General features: G+C 40.6%; 1 protein-coding gene across 2 annotated transcripts in view; it reads left to right on the forward strand.

Moving 5' to 3' along the window:
- The window catches only part of LOC126195036 (cadherin-99C), a 643,316-nt gene that overhangs the window by 561,282 nt on the left and 62,305 nt on the right, over positions 1-19,729 (forward strand). For both annotated transcript variants that reach the window (XM_049933479.1, XM_049933480.1), the window contains 5 exons: positions 382-534; positions 696-836; positions 5,002-5,286; positions 6,200-6,373; positions 6,450-6,659. In XM_049933479.1, the coding sequence (XP_049789436.1) occupies positions 382-534; positions 696-836; positions 5,002-5,286; positions 6,200-6,373; positions 6,450-6,659 (963 nt within the window). The remainder of the gene's footprint in view (positions 1-381; positions 535-695; positions 837-5,001; positions 5,287-6,199; positions 6,374-6,449; positions 6,660-19,729) is intronic.

Raw genomic sequence — 19,729 nt, forward strand, 5'->3', positions numbered from 1 at the left:
TGATTTGAAACTACAAAATGTACTGAACTGAAAAATGTGTACATGAAGTTTCAATCTGTATAATCTCATAATTTAACATATGAAATTAGATGTTAAACTTTGCCTTCTGCAAGTCATTAAATTAATTTAAGTGATATTGAACAATGATGAATATGTGTGACAATAAAAAACATAATGGCAAACATAGGTCAATATAATAAAAAATATAATGTATTGCATGCATCTCATGAAAAGTGTTTCACCTACTCCTTTATAAATCGGATATTGGCTATTTCATTATACAACTCTAGTAACCAGATAGTTACATTTCAATGCTAAGTGATCTGTAAGTCATCTTTCATTTTTTTTCTGAATGCTCATCTAATTTTTAATTACTTGCAGGCAACAGATAAAGGTGGAAAATATTCTCAGACAATAGTAGAAGTTAATGTGGTTCCTGGTCCAAACACTCGAAGTCCAGTATTTGAGCAACAGACATATGAAGTGCAAGTCAGTGAAGGCGCTCCTATAAATTCTACAGTTGCAACTATCATTGTAAGTGAACGTTTTCATTGAAATACATAATTTTCTGTGAGTTAGAGGATATGAATTCAGAAAGTTTATGAAATATCTGACAAACTCCACTGCAATACAAGTGTGTAATGCAGTTAAAATTAGTGAATTATTTTTTGTAATAATTTTGTACATATTTTCAGGCAAATGACCCTGAAAAGGACCCAGTCACATATTCTATCATATCAGGCAATGATCTACGGCAGTTTGCCATTGGAGACCGGACTGGAGTAATCACTGTCATACGAAAGTTAGACAGAGAGGAACTCACAAGATACCAGCTGGTATGGTTCTTACTTTTATTGATATATTCATTCATTATGTCTCATAGATCTCATCACATAGCAGAGCCTTCAGTGTTGTGGGATGAGTCAGAATTTATGATACTTCCAAATGTTCATAGAGCAACAACTGTGAATGCTGCAATTATTAACAGGAATTCTTCGGAAAATTTATTGTCATCCTGCATATCAGTGGGATAAGGGAACTGGGCCTACTTTCTCTTTGTGGAGCATGTTGTCAACCAAACGGATGGTGTTTTCAGTTAGAAACGAATAAAGATCCTCAACAAAGGTCTTAAGTGTAGCATCCAGCAAAGGCTAGATGATGCTGCCATTTCCTCAGTAACAAACATTATAATCACCCTTGATGCTTCAACTCGTAACAAATCTCATAAACTGAGTATTGCTTGTAAAGCCAGTGAACTTACTGGGAAGGCCACATATGATAAATATGATAATAAAGACTGTATGATTCTGGCATGTATTTAAAAAAAGGCTTCACTCAGATAATACCATCATAGTCATGTCTGACAAAGAGAATACCCCTGTCAAACAATGGAAACTCTGGTATGGAATAATGACAGTATTGTCAAAAAGATAGATTGCTCCTCACCATATTGTGCAGATGTTGAGTTACAGATATGCACAACAAAAAGGCTGCTAAGCAATTAAACTGTCATCCAAGGGGACTTAGATGATCACACACACACACACACACACACACACACACACACACACACACATACACATATTCACTCTAGCACAACTATCACATGCATGACCACTCTCTCTCACTGCCGAGGCCAGAGAAATACCGCTGTTGTTGTTTATAAAATGACTACATTGATAAAACCCAATGGTTTTTCTGGGGCAATGATATTTGCAAAATAGATTATGATCCTACTGATTCCCTGTGCTGAAGAGCTTAAGGCTTGCATTGATGGATGTGCACATATCATCCCCCCTGACCTCTTACTCAATTTTAGATTGATAAATCCTAAGGCCCCAAACATGTGTGCACAAATAAAGACTCACAAGATGGATATCCCTACAGATCCTGTTATTAATGGGATTGGGAACACAGGCAGGCCAATTCTAAATATTTTCTTCAGCTGATTCACAGTGACTTCACATTTCATGACGATTTTGCCATTTCTGATAGAAAGGAACTTTTACAACTCTTACATAGAAAATCTTTCCCTCACGGCTGCACTTTACTGTCACTTGATATAAAAAAAATTAGATACAAACATTCCAGTAGAAGAGACTTATTTCAATTATTCAGGATGACCTTTGACACCAATGTCTATGCACCAATGAAACTGTGGAGGTTATAGCTCTTCTTCGGCTCTTAACTTCCTAAAATTACTTCATTTTTAATAACAAATTTTATAAGCAGTCAGTTGGCCACGGGTAATCATTTTGCAGGGTTTCTTGCTGATATATTCATGAATTAGTTGAGTGTGACCATTTCACCCAGGTCCCCCACCAATTAACTGCTTTTACTGGTGATATGTATGTAAGATAATAATTGTTTTTAATGGTGAAGGAATGATCTTTACACATGAAGTCATCAATAGCAATGGTATTCTAAACTTATTTGATTTGTAGCCTTGTCTCACTAATCATGTCATCAAATTTGACATTTATCTTAAGCCTCCTACAAGGGACTCTGCTATACATGATACATCGTGTGATCTCCATAAGTACAAGATGAGTTACTTCAGATCTATGAAACACTGTATCACAGAAATTGCACAATGTAGAATCTATTACAAAGGAACTGGAAGACCTGAAATATGTTGCTTTTTTGCAATGGCTACAGCCCCTCCATCATTGAGAAATTATACGTGCAAAAAAATCACCAGGTGACCAAGAATTCACTCTCAGTCCCGCATCTTAAAATTACAGGTTTTCAAAGCTTTCATTTTTAGGTAATGTGTTCTACGCTGCAGTTAAACTCTTTGGTAGTCAAAATATAAGAACAGTGTATACCACTGTATATTCAGTATCAATACATCCACAACATTGCGTAACTTGAAGATGGAGGGGGGAGAAAGGAAAGAGAAGGAAAGGGACCAATGATACAAGCTGGATCGAGACTTTATGCAGAATCAGCAGTGACAAATGATAATGTTTGCTGGACTGGGACTGAAACATGGGATCTTCGACTGAAACATGGGATCTTCTGCTTACAAGGCACATGTGTTAACTGCTGCACCACTCAGGCACAGTGTTAATCGCAAATGCAAGGACTATCTTGGCATTCTCCTCAGTTGATTCACATTCGTCAGTTCCTTCCCTGTCCTCTTCCTTTCTCCCCCATCCACCTTCACTTTACATAATATGTTTTACAGTTGCAGATTCCATGTGATGTTCATTCTTTTGGACATCGTCCAAGTGGGAAGGGCTTTTAAAATCAGGTTTCAGGAGCATTTACTCACTAAGAAGGGGCAGATTACCAGTAAGCATAATTCCTCCTTCACTGAGCACATTAAATCCAGTGGTCACTAGCCACCTGCACTTAGGCACTTAAAGATTTACATCATGCTCCCCAAGGAAGGAGACCTAGTCTTCTTGATGATATTCATATGCTAAGAAGGATATGTTACTCAATGATCAGTTAACTGGCACAAATCAGGTTTTATATGATTGTTTTTATTTTTTTTAAATTTTTTAATGATATATTAGTTTTTAATATATGATATATTAGTTTTTAATCTTTTATTACCAGGGAACTGGTTTTAGCATTGTTACCTTTTTGCCTTATATTTGTAGTCTAATCTTTATTTTATTGCTCTACATATTTTACTTCATTATTCTTTTAGTCCGCCCCGATAGCTGAGTGGTCCACGTGACGGTTTGCTGTCCTACAGGCCCAGGTTTGATTCCCGGATGGGTCGGGGATTTTCTCCGCTCAGGGACTGGGTGTTGTGTTGTCTTCATCATCATTTCGTCCCCATCTGGTGCACAGGTCGCCCAATGTGGCGTCGAATGTAATAAGACCTGCACCAAGGCGGCCGGACCTGCCCCGCAAGGGGCCTCCCGGCCAATGATGCCAAATGCTCATTTCATTATTCTTTTAGACTGTATTTGAACATGAGGATTTTCTATGTCTCTCTACATAGTTTTTGATCTAGCATATCCTGCATTGTATATATTTCCAAAGGCCCTATTATGTTTTTATCAATTTCTCAGTTTATCCACTACTAATTGAATGTTACACCATTATCACACTGTGCACTGTCATTACTACTAGCACAATATTTTGCATGAGCTCCTATCATTCATATGTATGCACTATGTGAATACGAATGGCCCTATGTCACCTTTCTTGTGTACAGCTGTGTTTACAGTTTGTGCACGAGATCTAGTTCTGTGCTGCTACGCCTGTCCCCACCTCCACACGAGGTAATATGCATTTTGAGGTTTCTTCCTCATTCTCTACTCATGCCTGATCCTGGTGCTTTTATCTATTACTTTTTAATATGTTTTCCGTGTAGGTTATATTTTTGTATGTTTTATTCGGTGTCATATCTTCTTTGACAGTTGCTTTTTATCAGAAAATTTTTGAATCTTTAACATGAGTTATGTGACTTCTCTCTATGTAATTTTATTCATTTGGTGTTTGAAGCTTATTTTGCCTTTATAGTAATCCAGGATAGCACCAGACTGAATTAATTATAATTTCTTCCTCACCTTATACTTTAAGGTAACCTGATGATGCCCTGTCCAGGTTAAACAATCCTTGTAGAGTTAATGAAGAACAGTGTGCAACCTACAACTGTTTTTTAAATAGGAGAAATTTTTTCTGAAACTTTTAAATCCCTATTACATGCCCTTAGGGAATGAGTTTCCAAAACTGCTGAAACAGTTATTTCTTTTATTCATTTTTTTATTCAGTTTTCATAGTTTTAAATTGAAAATTCCCTTAATAGTGACTTTTTTTTTTTTTTCAAAAAAGGTTTCAACACCTGTTTCACCCCCTTAGGGGTGGAGTTTCAAAAAATCCCTTCTTAAATGATGCCTACAGTAAAAAATCAACACCCTACCCAAAATTCAAGATCAATATTTCAGGTTTTTAAAATTTAATGTTACAATACTTACTAGACAGATTATTTGTTTACATCACACATTTGAACTGACAGAGAGTTATTTTCAATTTCAGGTAGTTAAGGCAGAGGATACTGGAGGATTATCAAGTACAGCACTGATCAGCATAAAAGTGACAGACATAAATGACAAAAATCCAGAGTTTCAGAATCTGCCGTATCTGTTTAGAGTACGGGAAGGAGAAAATAATGCCAAAGTTGGCAGTGTGCTTGCCACTGATGCAGATGAGGGCCAGAATGCAGTTGTGTACTATTCTGTTCCAGATGAGATACCATTTGCAATTGATGCTATGACAGGTGAAATTCGGACAAAAACTGCACTTGATTATGAAAAACAGAGGGTAAGCCATGGGTACAATTATGTTAAGTATCATTTGTAGGTATTGCTGCCTTTCACACAGAATAGATCATATTTGTAACTGTCTCATCTTTTCCATACAAACTAATTTACTCATTGTACTTGTCCAACTCTATTATCATCACATTGAGGTAATGTAGGAAGCCAGGTAAAGTATTCAGATTGATTTGTCAGTTTTAGCTTACCATCTTAGTATTTATAAGTGAAGCTATTAATTGCTTAAAAAGGATGAACAGGACTCACAGTGTACACGACATAAAATAAGGTTCACTTTTGCAGTCCATGTGTTGATAAAAGATGATGTAGTATGGAGAAACAAGTCATGTACAGTATTAAATTTGTATGTAACATGATGTGCTTTCATTATTAACAGATAGTTCCTGGCAGTGGTCAGTAGCAGGCTCTGATTGTTCAAGAAGGTTTTAGACTAGATTAGTTACAAACCTTATTCATAATAACATATAACAAGAAATGAACTGATGTTCAACAACCTGCCCTTAACAGTGGTTATGTGTAATAATTGAAAACTGAACTTGCGAGGAATTGTGGGGAGGGGGGGGGGGGGGGGAGTGAAATTATTTGTGCTGCTTTTAGTGTGCACATATGAGCTGGTGAGGGGGAAGGGTGGGGGAAGCTGGTTGGGGAAGACAAGTGGGTATTTCAGGTTTTCGAGCTACCAAGCTCTAACAACTGCATTATATATTTCAGTGATATTTTCTGTATTTTTATGGTTTCACCAATTATTGAGTCAGAGGCATATTATTTTTGAAGCACCTTAAATTTGTTAGTAATGAACTGAGTCACAAATGTTGTGACTGTTTGGAGTGCTTACAAAATATCTTACAAAATTGTACTTCAACAGGTGTGTGATTCCTTGAGCTTACTTTTATTTTCAGGACTATAAGTTTGTCGTGACTGCAAAAGATGGGGCACCAGATCCTCGCTTGGCAACAGCGACTGTCACAGTCCAGGTGGTGGATATTGACGATGAATTACCAATATTCCATTTACTGAGCTATGAGGCAAGGGTCCCTGAAAATGTTCCAGATTACATGGTTACCCAAGTCAAGGTAAATACATAACTTCCTTAGTTGACAAAAGAGACTAAAAATCCTTGCACCTGTTCTAATGATATGGTATTTCCAGGCTGATGATCCAGATACGAATCAAAAAATAACTTACATTATCAGGCAAGGACCAGCTGAATTATTTTCAATTGATCAGAAAACTGGTGTTATTAGAACTTTACGTGGATTGGATTATGAGAGAGAAAGTCAATATATCCTTGTTGTTGGAACATTGGAAAATCCGGGAAATCGGCCAGGTGACACAACCAGAGTGATTGTCAATGTTGAGGTAAATATTACCTATTCATTTTATAAAAACCAATGTGAATTGTTTCTTACACTCAAAAAAATGTTCTATTTAAAATGAGGTCATTGCCCATATAAATTACATATTAACAATTTTTAATTTAGTTTTCACATACTACAAGAAAGTACTACAAGAAAGTCACTATGCTGCTATTTTTGTACTGTGGGTCACTTTTTAGACTTCAGAAGTGTTTAAATTGACTACATGTATTTTAATGGTTGTGCTTAAGTGAAAGTCTACTTTCTATCATTGCCCCTCTGCACACACACATGGAATGCTGTAAATGTGAACAGTCAGTAACAGTAACCAAATGTATGGAGTAAAATGCAACTTATCAGGGATGAAATTTAGCATTTGTTAATTGATCATCCTGGCAGTACATTAATATGTAAAAGAACAGCCTTCACCAAGTTAATAAATCCAGTAATGAAAACAGAAAATTTTTGTGGGGCAATATAACAGTAGAAGACTCTCATCAGTAAAAATAATGACAGCCCAATATTGTGCAGCAGAGAGAAACAAGGTGCTTTGCAGATTGCTCCTTAGTCTCTGGCAGTGGGTACATAGTGTACCACCATCATTTTCCCTCTGTTGTTTTCAGCCTGAAGACTGGTTTGATGCAGCTCTCAATGCTGTTCTATCCAGTGCAAGTCTTTTACTATCTGCATAACTACCACAACCTGCATCCATTTGAAGCTGGTGACTGTATTCAAGCCTTAGTCTCTCCCTACATTCGCAGCACTCACCCCCCCCCCCCCCCCCCCCCCCACCACCCCACACAGAAAAAGTTTCATTACTGTATGGACAGCTCCTTGATGTGTCCTATCAACTTATCTCTTCTTTTAGCCAAGGTGTGCCATACACATTTTTCCACAATTTGACTCAGTACTTTCTGGTTCGTTGCTTGATCCCCCCATCTAATTTTCAGCATTTTTCAAGAGCACTACATTTCAAAAGTTTTTGTTTCATTTCTATTCAAGGCTACACCTTCAGAAAGGACTTCTAACATGTAAATCTATTTTTGATAGTGATAGAGGCTAACAAATTCTTCTTTTTCAGAAATACCATTGCCAGTCTTCATTTATATCCTCTCTACTTTGGGCCATCATCAGTTATTTTTCAGCCCAAATAGCAAAAATTGTCTACTAGTTTTATTGTCTCACTTCCCATTCAGCTTCACCTCATTTCATTCAGTTATGCTTCTTCACCATGGTTTTACTTTTGTTGATGTTCATCTTATAATCTCTTTTCAAGACCGTATCCATTCCATTCAACTGTTCTTCCAAATCTCTTGCAGTCTGAAAGAATCACAGTGTCATCAGCAATCATTAAAGTTTTTGTTTCTTCTCCATTAACTTCATTTCAGTTTTCAAATTTCTCCCTGGTTTGCTTTACTGCTTGTTCAGTGTACGTCCTGAATAACATCAGGAATAGGCTGTCTCACTCTCTTCTCAATTACAGCTTCCCTTTCATGACCTTCAGCTCTTACAACTGCTATCTGGTTTCTGTACAAGGTGTTAATTACTTTTGATACCTGTAGTTTGTTCCTGATACCTTCAGAAATTCAATAATGCATTCCAGTCAACGTCTTCAAAAACTTTCCCTAAAACTATAAATTTTACAAATGTAGCTTTGGCTTTCTTTAACATGTCATCTAACATAAGTTGTAGGGTCAGTATGGCCTTGGGTATACTTATATGTCTCCAGGGGTAAAGATGCATGCTCGCAGAAAAAAGGGCTGTGATTACCTATGAATTTGCAGTAGCAGCACAGCAGGACATGTTATCTGAAGTTACAAGGTCAGATCAGTCAACCGTCCAGACTGTTGCCCCTGTAACAACTGAAAGAGCCACTGCCCCTCTGCAGATACAATCACATTGTGGTTGCACTTAAGGTATGGCTATTAGTACTGTTTAGACACCCAAGCCTCCCTACAATGTCGTAAGTTTTTCCGTGATGTGCAATGTCTTTCTTTTAATATCATACACTGCAGAGCAGCGATGACTAAATAAACTCACGAAGAACTCTGCCCACTTCTCTGAATCTTTTGCCTCTCTCCTGTTGATACAACTTGGCAAGGACAGTATTCCAGTTTTGTTCTAATGACGGTTTTGTGACTGACCTTATTCTTGCATGGCTTACACTTACTTAGAATATGTTGAATAAATCTGAGCTTTTCATCTGCCTTCCCCATGGCTGGATTTGTGTGGTCAATCAACTTTAAACTGCTCTGGACTGATACTCCTAATAGCTGACGTTGTATTAGGTCACTATTCTGTAGTCAAATTATGTACAATCTTTTCACCTATTTACATACATTACAGTATACATGTTTATGTTTTAGAGCTACAGTAGCTACCAGTCTTTGCACCAGCTGCTGATCATCTGAAAGTGTCTTTACATTTTGTAACTAGTTTCTAATGAAAAGGAAGATTAATGTCTGATGTCTGTTTGATGATTTGTTTAAAATCAAAGATTGGGTAAGAAAATTAGCTGTGTTGTTTTGAAAGGAAACATTCCCACAGTTTGACTTAAGCAGTTTAAGGAGTCCTCAGAAAACATAAATGTGGATTTGAAGTGCCATCCTCCTGAATGTGAATCCAGTGTCTGTCTGACTGCTGTAGCACCTCGCTTAGTATATCTCTAATGATGTCATGTCCCTGCATGTAAGTGGACGGCCTCTTAGGATGACTGCAGGTGTTATCCACTGGCTTACTAATATACAGGGCATTTCGAGAGGAACAAAAAATATCATAGAATAGACCTATTCGAATAAAGGATTTCATGTAACATGTATCTGACTTTTATTGGCTACAGAGATGTGGCTATTGATTACAGGGATGTAGCTGTTAGAATGTAGCCCAAACCAATAAACACAGAAGGTGTTAAACAAGGGTAAATGATTAAATTCAAAGTTGGTTTTCATAAATTTTACCTCTGAGTTCATTATGCTTGGGAATTCTCTCAACAACAACACTCGTATTGCTCCTGTAGTCATCTTGGCATTCTTTTTTGGAGGAAGCAGCATTCATAATAAGAGTGATCAGTTTGCCTCTTGCATTTAACGTTTCTTTGTAGGCTTCACCTTTTGACCATCTCCACAGGCAAAAATGTAAACGGGCAAGTTCTGCAGACCTTGGTGGCTGAGAAATGTCTATCCATCTTCCAGAAATGTTACATTTGGATGGCATCTCACCTCATGAGTAGAATGCTCAGGGCCTCCATCTTGCAGGACGAATGTGTCCATCCTCAGAGACAAAGGTGCCTCTTCCAGTAATGCCAGAAGCTCATTTTTGGGAGAGTCTCAATAATGGGTTCCTATAACACAATACAGTAACACGACACACTCAGTCAGTCATCTATCATAGAACACCACATATTTACAGAGAAGCATTCTCAAAAATGTTTCTCCACATTGGCACATGTGTTTTTGTTGGACCATCAATGTGAGTTATGAGTGCTATTTACATGGCCACAAATGGAAGACACTTCATTATTTTTAATGTTTTCTTTTGTCAATTTGCAATTAGCTGGCAGCAAAATTCCAAACATCTACTTTTATCCCTTCTCTAAGGTGTCAAATTCACTGTGAATGACAAGGACAGAGGTTTGCTCACATTAATGTCTTCCACAATCTTGTTTGTGGAATACTAGCATGTGTAGAAATTCAGTGTGTGCTTGTTGAAGGACCACATTTTACCAACTGAAGAATATCTTCTGCTTTAGCCACACTCTGGTCCTTTGCACATTCAAGTGAAATATCACTGCCGAGCACTGCGCCACTCTCAGACAGTTTAGTGAAAGCATGAGTAATCACTCAAGAATCGGGTACTTTGTGGTTAGAGGTGAAAAATGTAAACTGAAGCACAGCTTGAACTTCAGCACAAAAGTGAAAGATGATAAAAGCCGGAATACAGACACATGAAATAAACAGTTATTATTTCTGTAAACAGTTGCATCTCTATAACCAATAACACGTTGGCACTTTGGAAGCATATGATATCAAATGTTTTATTCTATGCTGCTACCTTCTTCCTCAAACACCTGCATATCTTGAACTGCAGTCGTGCTATCACATTACCTTGGATCACATCTGTCATTGCCATTGCTATATCCAGTGCCCCAGAGATAACCGACATGGAAAGTCAGGTGGCATGTAACACATTTATTCACAGTCTGACAACTGACACAGTCTCATGAATATAAAGTGACTCTATAATAACAGAAACATGGCTTAAGTTCAATGGGGGACTGTAGAAATGAATTACATAACATAAGGTTTCTTCTTGACTTAAAGTTCACTGAAGAAACACTCTTCTGAAAAGTAACTTGTAAATTTCGTTCTGCAACTAGTGACACTGTCATTGCAAGTATATAGTCATATCAAAACAGAAACTATGTACACAGTAAATATCATTTGGAAATAATACAGGTCACAGTTCAGTACTGTTTTCACAGTTTACAGGATGCATGCTGAAGTCAGGCACAGTTCTTGAAATTAATTACCCGTTCACAGCAAATCACAAACAACAGTCACTGAACTACCAAATGATTTCCTGGATGCAAAATTCAGATAAAACTTGGCATAATGTATGATTTGTAATTTTTACTAACTCGCCTGCAGTACACACACTCCTGGAAATGGAAAAAAGAACACATTGACACCGGTGTGTCAGACCCACCATACTTGCTCCGGACACTGCGAGAGGGCTGTACAAGCAATGATCGCACGCACGGCACAGCGGACACACCAGGAACCGCGGTGTTGGCCGTCGAATGGCGCTAGCTGCGCAGCATTTGTGCACCGCCGCCATCAGTCTCAGCCAGTTTGCCGTGGCATACGGAGCTCCATCGCAGTCTTTAACACTGGTAGCATGCCGCGACAGCGTGGACGTGAACCGTATGTGCAGTTGACGGACTTTGAGCGAGGGCGTATAGTGGGCATGCGGGAGGCCGGGTGGACGTACCGCCGAATAGCTCAACACGTGGGGCGTGAGGTCTCCACAGTACATCGATGTTGTCGCCAGTGGTCGGCGGAAGGTGCACGTGCCCGTCGACCTGGGACCGGACCGCAGCGACGCACGGATGCACGCCAAGACCGTAGGATCCTACGCAGTGCCGTAGGGGACCGCACCGCCACTTCCCAGCAAATTAGGGACACTGTTGCTCATGGGGTATCGGCGAGGACCATTTGCAACCGTCTCCATGAAGCTGGGCTACGGTCCCGCACACCGTTAGGCCGTCTTCCGCTCACGCCCCAACATCGTGCAGCCCGCCTCCAGTGGTGTCGCGACAGGCGTGAATGGAGGGACGAATGGAGACGTGTCGTCTTCAGCGATGAGAGTCGCTTCTGCCTTGGTGCTAATGATGGTCGTATGCATGTTTGGCGCCGTGCAGGTGAGCGCCACAATCAGGACTGCATACGACCGAGGCACACAGGGCCAACACCCGGCATCATGGTGTGGGGAGCCATCTCCTACACTGGCCGTACACCACTGGTGATCGTCGAGGGGACACTGAATAGTGCACGGTACATCCAAACCGTCATCGAACCCATCGTTCTACCATTCCTAGACCGGCAAGGGAACTTGCTGTTCCAACAGGACAATGCACGTCCGCATGTATCCCGTGCCACCCAATGTGCTCTAGAAGGTGTAAGTCAACTACCCTGGCCAGCAAGATCTCCGGATCTGTCCCCCATTGAGCATGTTTGGGACTGGATGAAGCGTCGTCTCACGCGGTCTGCACGTCCAGCACGAACGCTGGTCCAACTGAGGCGCCAGGTGGAAATGGCATGGCAAGCCGTTCCACAGGACTACATCCAGCATCTCTACGATCGTCTCCATGGGAGAATAGCAGCCTGCATTGCTGCGAAAGGTGGATATACACTGTACTAGTGCCGACATTGTGCATGCTCTGTTGCCTGTGTCTATGTGCCTGTGGTTCTGTCAGTGTGATCATGTGATGTATCTGACCCCAGGAATGTGTCAATAAAGTTTCCCCTTCCTGGGACAATGAATTCACGGTGTTCTTATTTCAATTTCCAGGAGTGTATTTAGACATAGATGTTGCTCATTTCGTAACCTCCCAGACTCATTACAATGGCTTCTAGCAGCCTATCCTTTACAAGATTACAATAATTAGCAATACATTCAGCTACCATTCTGTGCACAATTTTTACAAATTACAATTAAAGATTTCTATTTTTGAATACCTGAATAGTGGAGTAAGATTGGTTTGACTGAAGACTTCAAGGTAAATTACTCTGTCTAGTTTGTCAAAGTATGGTATTGTATTCCAATAACAATATTTTAACTAAGAATGCTAATTACCTTGAAACTAAATTAAGGCAAAAGTTATGAACATGTTTCAAGCATTAGCTGAATACATGTTTCAGTTATCTAAATATACTTCTGACCTACTTTATCTGAAAATTAACAATTCCGTACATGTTTACATAGGAACAATGATAACAAAGTTGTATAATATTGCTATTTTTAGATAATCTGATTACATTTATGAATTCCAATTAATCAAAAGAATGCAATTAATAATAAAATTGGCTAAGCCATAAGTTAATATCCAACATTTCCGGTATACTGTGCACATGCCACATAAGTGATAATCTCGAATATATTTGCAAAAGAATAAAAATAAAAATAAACTGGGGAGAGAAAAACTCAAGAAGGGGGAAATCCATCTGCTTTGTTACAAGCAAGCAGCAACATATTTGAAAGTCTGTCACAAAGTTAAAGCTCTGCTTAACACAAAGTTAAAGTTCTGCTGAACAAGCAGTGAAATATTTTTGAATCTGAAAGAGAGTTTCTGCAGCCTGGATGAAATATGGAACAACCACCAGTTACCACTCTTCAGGGAGCCTATCAGATGCTGTTGTGTATCCTTGCAGTGAGGCCATTACCAGAGCTGTGATGTCTTGAGATATATCTGTGGTGATCCTCAGTCATAGGCTGTGATTATTCTGCTCTTGAGGGTCACTGTGCCAAAGTAAATAGCCCACAGTGTAGAGCTGCAAGTTTTTTATTGACTGTCCTAGCAACTTCAGCAGAAGAAGATAGTTTCACATGAGTGCATCTTCTAGAATGCATGTACTGCTGATTGTCTTGGATGGCCCAGTGCTGCTGCCCTTTGTTGACTTCGCTATGAGGCTGGTCTTCTGAGCTGTCATGGTGTGGTGTCGGAGGTGAAGCATAGCTGTTGCATCATGACATTCCTACCCCCAGAACAGAAGTGGCAAGGTGGAGACAGGACTTGGAATCTTTTGTGAAGTCCATGTCCTCTGCCCTGGGGGGACGGTCTGGCTGGGCTGGGGTCCTCTTTCATGGGGCTGACTGATTGGGATGGTCTGTGAACTGTAACCCCAAGTGTGATGTCCTCCAGTAAAGGCGCAGATCGTGGGTCATTGGTGGACACCCTGTTGGTTGTGGGTCAGTACCAGAGACCTGTGTTAGTGTGTCCAGGGGTGGAGCTGGGCTATGAGAGGGGCATACTCAGTTTAATGTGAATAATGTGGAGGTAATTTGTGTTATGAATGGAAACCCCATGCCAGCATCTACTGCTATGAACCAGGTAGCCCCTAGGAATGGGCTCACAAAATTGAGTTGGATGTGGCACCATGCAGTGGAGGTCGTTGGGTGCGGTAGCGTGCTTACTTTGACAAGTTGTACATTTAGTGACTGACAGGAAGCATTCCTCCAGATCAGCATCAAACTCAAGGGTCCTGACTAGCAACTGAGATGTCAGATTGGTGTTGGCATGCTGTGTTGTCGATCAGAACGGTATCATATGTATAGGCAGAGAGAAACAGGGCCCATCTTTGTAGGTGCCTTGTCATTTTGGTCAGTAGGGCCACTGAAATCCTCAGTAAGGGTAGCAGTGACTGATTTACAGTCTGTAAGAAGGCTGAATTCCTGCCCGTACATATAGTAATGAAACTTTTTATTCCAAAAATGATGGAAAGGGCCTCCTTTTCAATTTCATGGTAGTTGCTCTGAGCCAAATTTAATGTCTTTCATGCAAATGCGATGGGCTGTTCTGCTCCATTCATGATATGGGAGAGAACTGTGTCATGCCAAAATTTGAGACATCAGTCACCAGTATGAGGTGATGTTTGGGGTTCTATGCTGTGAAGCAGGTCAGTTGTAACAGTGCCAATTTCAGGTCCAAGAATGCACAGGCGATCATTTATAGGGGAAGTTTTTGTGAAGCAGCTGATGGAGGGATTTAGAGAGCACTGTCGCCGATGGACTAGACCAACAGTAATAGTTCAATTGGCCAGATACCTGTCCTTGGGTACTGACAACTTTTGAATGGCACACACGTACTGTGGAGTCTGGCAGATTCCTGAGGCACTGAATATGTGTCACTCAAAAAATTCACTCTTGTCTCTTTGACAGTGGAGATTCACTTGCAAAAACACTGAAAAAAGTTTTTCAAGATTTTTCGTAAGGTCTGCAGCATATGTAGGTACAACAAAGACGTCATCCAAATAATTCACTGTTCTCAGTATGCCCTTGATTAAGTTGTTTCAGTATCTTTGGAATATAGATAGTGCACTAGCTATTCCAAATCATAGGCAGTTATACCGATACAGTCCAAACAAAGTGTTGATGACTAACACTGAGTGTGGTCTTTGTCCTAAGTTAATTGTAAATATGCATCTTAAGGTCTACCTTAGAAAATAGGCAGCCTCCAACCATTTCTTCTAACCTGGGAATGAGATGTTAGTTCTCCACTGTCTGTGAATTTACTCTGAAAGTCCTGACAAATACTAAGTGCTCCGTTATCACAATTCGCATTACCCATCTACTGTTTGTAACTAGGCTGAGCATTGTCTTGGCCCTGGAGACATTGTAATTCACTGTGTAGCTTCTCTCTAAGTGCAAATGGCATGTTACATGCCTTGAAGAATTTGGGTGTCACTGTTGGTAGCAAGTTAATATGTGCTTCGAAGTTTGAAACTCTCGACACCTGTCACAAAATTACAGTCTGAAATTTGTCTAACAGTCCCATGCGATCCACAGTTTGTCCAACTGCCCTCAAAGTCTCTGAAATGTCATGAATTTCCAGTCCTAATATATTAAGTAGATCCATACCAAAAGAGTTGGAAGCACCATGGGAGGTGACCACCAAAATTGTGCTGTGAGAGTGGTGGCACTTTATTGAAGTTGTGCATAGCAAATTCTGACACAGATACGTGGTAATTAGTAAAACTGTGAAGTGGGGTGTCAAAAGGATGTAATTGTGGTGACTGAACATTCTGATATGTTTTCCAATCAGTGATGGTGGCTGAGGAGCCCGTGTCAATTTGCAAGATGACTGGGACTCCCTCTTGAGACACTGTAATTGACACTCTTCATTGTGAATGGGGGATTACTGTTTGCATGTAGGAGACCTCTGGCCACATGTTGTCATCAGTGGGTGATTCAGCTGGATCGGAGAATATCCGATCCATATCCATTGGTGGGGCTGACCAGTAAATCTCCATCTTGTGACTTGCTTTGCCACAAGAGCACAATTAATTTAATGAAAACAGCACTGCTGGCATTGGTGACTGATTAAGCAATGCACACACACTGGTAACTATTGAGGATGGTGGAGTTTCTGTGTGTGTCAGTTCATTTTCTGTTCCCGATGCCTAATATATGGATTGTTCCTGATGAGGCAAGTGGCATACACTAATGCTGAATCCTGGAAGGAGGCTGATGATTGCAGAGACAGTGCAGATGCCCTTATAATTGGTAAACAAACATCCAATATGGGATCTTTTAACTTCAACAACTGTCTCAAGGCTTCGTCGGATGAGTGCAGTGACACTGTGTCCTGAAATAGTGTGGAAGTGTATGATTGTTTGCATTGGGGGTGGGAGCACTGGAATTCGCATTCACAGTCTCTGGAGCCTCATGACCCATTTGTGATATAGTTCTTTCTGTTTATTACAGCTGAAAGACTTGTGGCAGGCAGCTGCCACGTGAACCTGGGAGTCAAAAATCATCTGTTCTGCCATGAAACAGGAAGTGTTGTTTCATGCATGCAATGTGGCACAACTGAAGTCCCAGCTTGTGGTTGAAACTTTGGAAAGGGGGTGGCTTTGCTCTGATGTTCCACACTAATGAATCGATTTGGGCCAGATGTCCTGCCATTGCTGGTGGTGAATGTGTAATTGCTGCCAGCCATACTACCAACACCTTGTTTGTCTGCTGCATCCCCTGTAGCAGAATGATTACCAGAAGTGTGAGGTTCACAGGATTGGCTGCTGTTGCCTTGTTGACAAGCCCAAATTAGAAAAGTGACTACCTGTAACAGTGTGTGGGCACAATTTTAACTTATCATTGCCAATGCTATATCTGATACCATGGAGATAACCACCGTGGAAAGCCAGATAGAATGTAACTCATTTATTCACAGTCCAGCAACTGACACAGTGTCATGAACATAAAGTAACTTTATAGCAACAGAGACATGGCTTAAATTCAATGGAGGATTGTGGATAGGAATTACACAACATAAGGTTTCTTCTTGATGTAAACTTAACTGCAAAAATACTCTTCTGAAAATAAACTTGTAAATTACATTCCACAACTTGGTGGTGTTAGTCCCTTTGCAATATGATGTTAAGTCCTATTGAGCAAGAAGAAAAATATTTCAGTCTAATACAAAGTTAAAGTTCTGTTGAATAAGCAACGAAATATTTCTAAGTCTGAAATAGATTTTGTACAGCCTGGACGAAGTATGGAACATCACCAACTATCACTCTTCATGAGGCTGATCAGAATGTAGTTGTTTATCCACAAAGTTAGACCATTACTGGAGTGGCCAAATCCCGAGTGATGTCAGTGGTGATACTTGGTTGTAGGCTGTGTAGAGCTACAAGTTTTCAGTTGGCTACCCTTGCAACTTCAGTGGAAGAAGATAGTGCCACATGTGCACATCTTCTAGGATGCATGTGTTGACAAATGTCTTGGATGGCCCAGAGTTGCTGCACTCTGTTGGCTTTGTTGCAGGGCTGGTCCTCCACTGAGATGTTGCAGTGTGGCCACAGCCACACAGAGTGCACTGATTCACGAGGTGTCATCAGAATGGTGTAACTGTTGTGTCATGACAGCCTTCACCTCTGATGACACGTTGTAGAGCATGCTCTGCAACAAGATATTGTGTGTCACCATTATACACCCTGTGACTTTGCTCATTCAACCTAAATGATGTAAAAGGCTGAACAGTGTTTACATAATAGCTGGTATATGACATGTCATTTCACAGGTAGCTCTCCATTTGATAGTACAGGGGCGGATTGAAAAGTTCTCGGAACAGAATAGAAAAAAAGACTTACATTACTGAAACTTCTTTTATTTTTCAATTTAGTCTCCTTGTAGATTAATGCACTTGGTCCAACGATGTTCCAGTGCCTTGATCCCATCTCGAAAATGAGTTTCCTCCAGGCCTGCAAAATAGTTGTCAACTCTGGCTATCAATTCTTTGTTTGAAGTGAATCTTCATCCACCAAGAAAAAATTTCAGTTTTGGGAAGAGATGGAAGTCTGACAGAGGTATATCAGGTGAAAAAGGCAGGTGTGGCTACAATTCATACCTTAGTTCATGTAATATTGCCATGGTGGCGACATGTGTTTTTGATCCAGCATCAAGAGTTGTGGCATCCATCCTGGAGATAATTTTTTCATTTCTAATTCTTCAGTTAAAATATGATATACCCTGAAACTTTCTGGCAGATTAAAACTGTGTGCCCGACCGAGACTCGAACTCGGGACCTTTGCCTTTCGCGGGCAAGTGCACACTCCGCTGCAGAGTGAAAATCTCATTCTGGAAACATCCCCCTGGCTGTGGCTAAGCCATGTCTCCGCAGTATCCTTTCTTTCAGGAGTGCTAGTTCTGCAAGGTTCGCAGGAGAGCTTCTGTAAAGTTTGGAAGGTAGGAGACGGATACTGGCAGAAGTAAAGCTGTGAGTACCGGGCGTGAGTCGTGCTTCGGTAGCTCAGATGGTAGAGCACTTGCCCGCGAAAGGCAAAGGTCCCGAGTTTGAGTCTCGGTCGGGCACACAGTTTTAATCTGCCAGAAAGATTCATATCAGCGCACACTCCGCTGCAGAGTGAAAATCTCATTCTGGAAACATCCCCAGGCTGTGGCTAAGCCATGTCTCCGCAGTATCCTTTCTTTCAGGAGTGCTAGTTCTGCAAGGTTCGCAGGAGAGCTTCTGTAAAGTTTGGAAGGTAGGAGACGGATACTGGCAGAAGTAAAGCTGTGAGTACCGGGCGTGAGTCGTGCTTCGGTAGCTCAGATGGTAGAGCACTTGCCCGCGAAAGGCAAAGGTCCCGATTTCGAGTCTCGGTCAGGCACACAGTTTTAATCTGCCAGAAAGTTTCATATCAGCGCACACTCCACTGCAGAGTGAAAATCTCATTATGATATACCCTTTCAGATGACGTCCAGTAAGGATGAGCAATTTCACGCACTTTCAATTGGCAATCCTCCGTGATCATTTTGTTCACTTTTGCAATGATTTCTGGAGTAGTAACACATATTGGCTGACCACTGTGCAGATCATCATCTAAGCTCTCCCGACCAAAATCAAATTCATTTGTCCACTTGGCAACAGTTGAATATGAAGATGTCATTTGCTGTCATACTTTTCTTTACAAAGTACTTAATCACTGCTCAAATCTAATTTTATTTCCATCTTCGCAAAACACTATGCGGGAACATCAACAGAGCCACAGCTCTCTTCCAAAAGCACTAACATGGCACATGTTTACGGGCAACAGTCCAATGAATATCATGTGAACAACCCGTTGCGCTAGAACTGACCTTTTGTGGTGATACCGAGAACTTTTCAAACCACCCTCTTATGTTTATCCAGTTACAGTACTGGTGTAGGTGGTGGTAGGAGAATGCATAGGGCAAGTCTTACAGTGGGAATGATCACAATGGAGGAGTCAGAGGGTAGGGAAATGGATGTAGAAGAAGCATAGTGCCCAACAAGGGAACTTCAGAGATTGCGAGAGAGGCAAAAAGCTATTCTAG

The sequence above is a fragment of the Schistocerca nitens genome, chromosome 7, assembly GCF_023898315.1.
Source record: "Schistocerca nitens isolate TAMUIC-IGC-003100 chromosome 7, iqSchNite1.1, whole genome shotgun sequence".
NCBI classification, from domain to species: Eukaryota; Metazoa; Arthropoda; class Insecta; order Orthoptera; family Acrididae; genus Schistocerca; species Schistocerca nitens.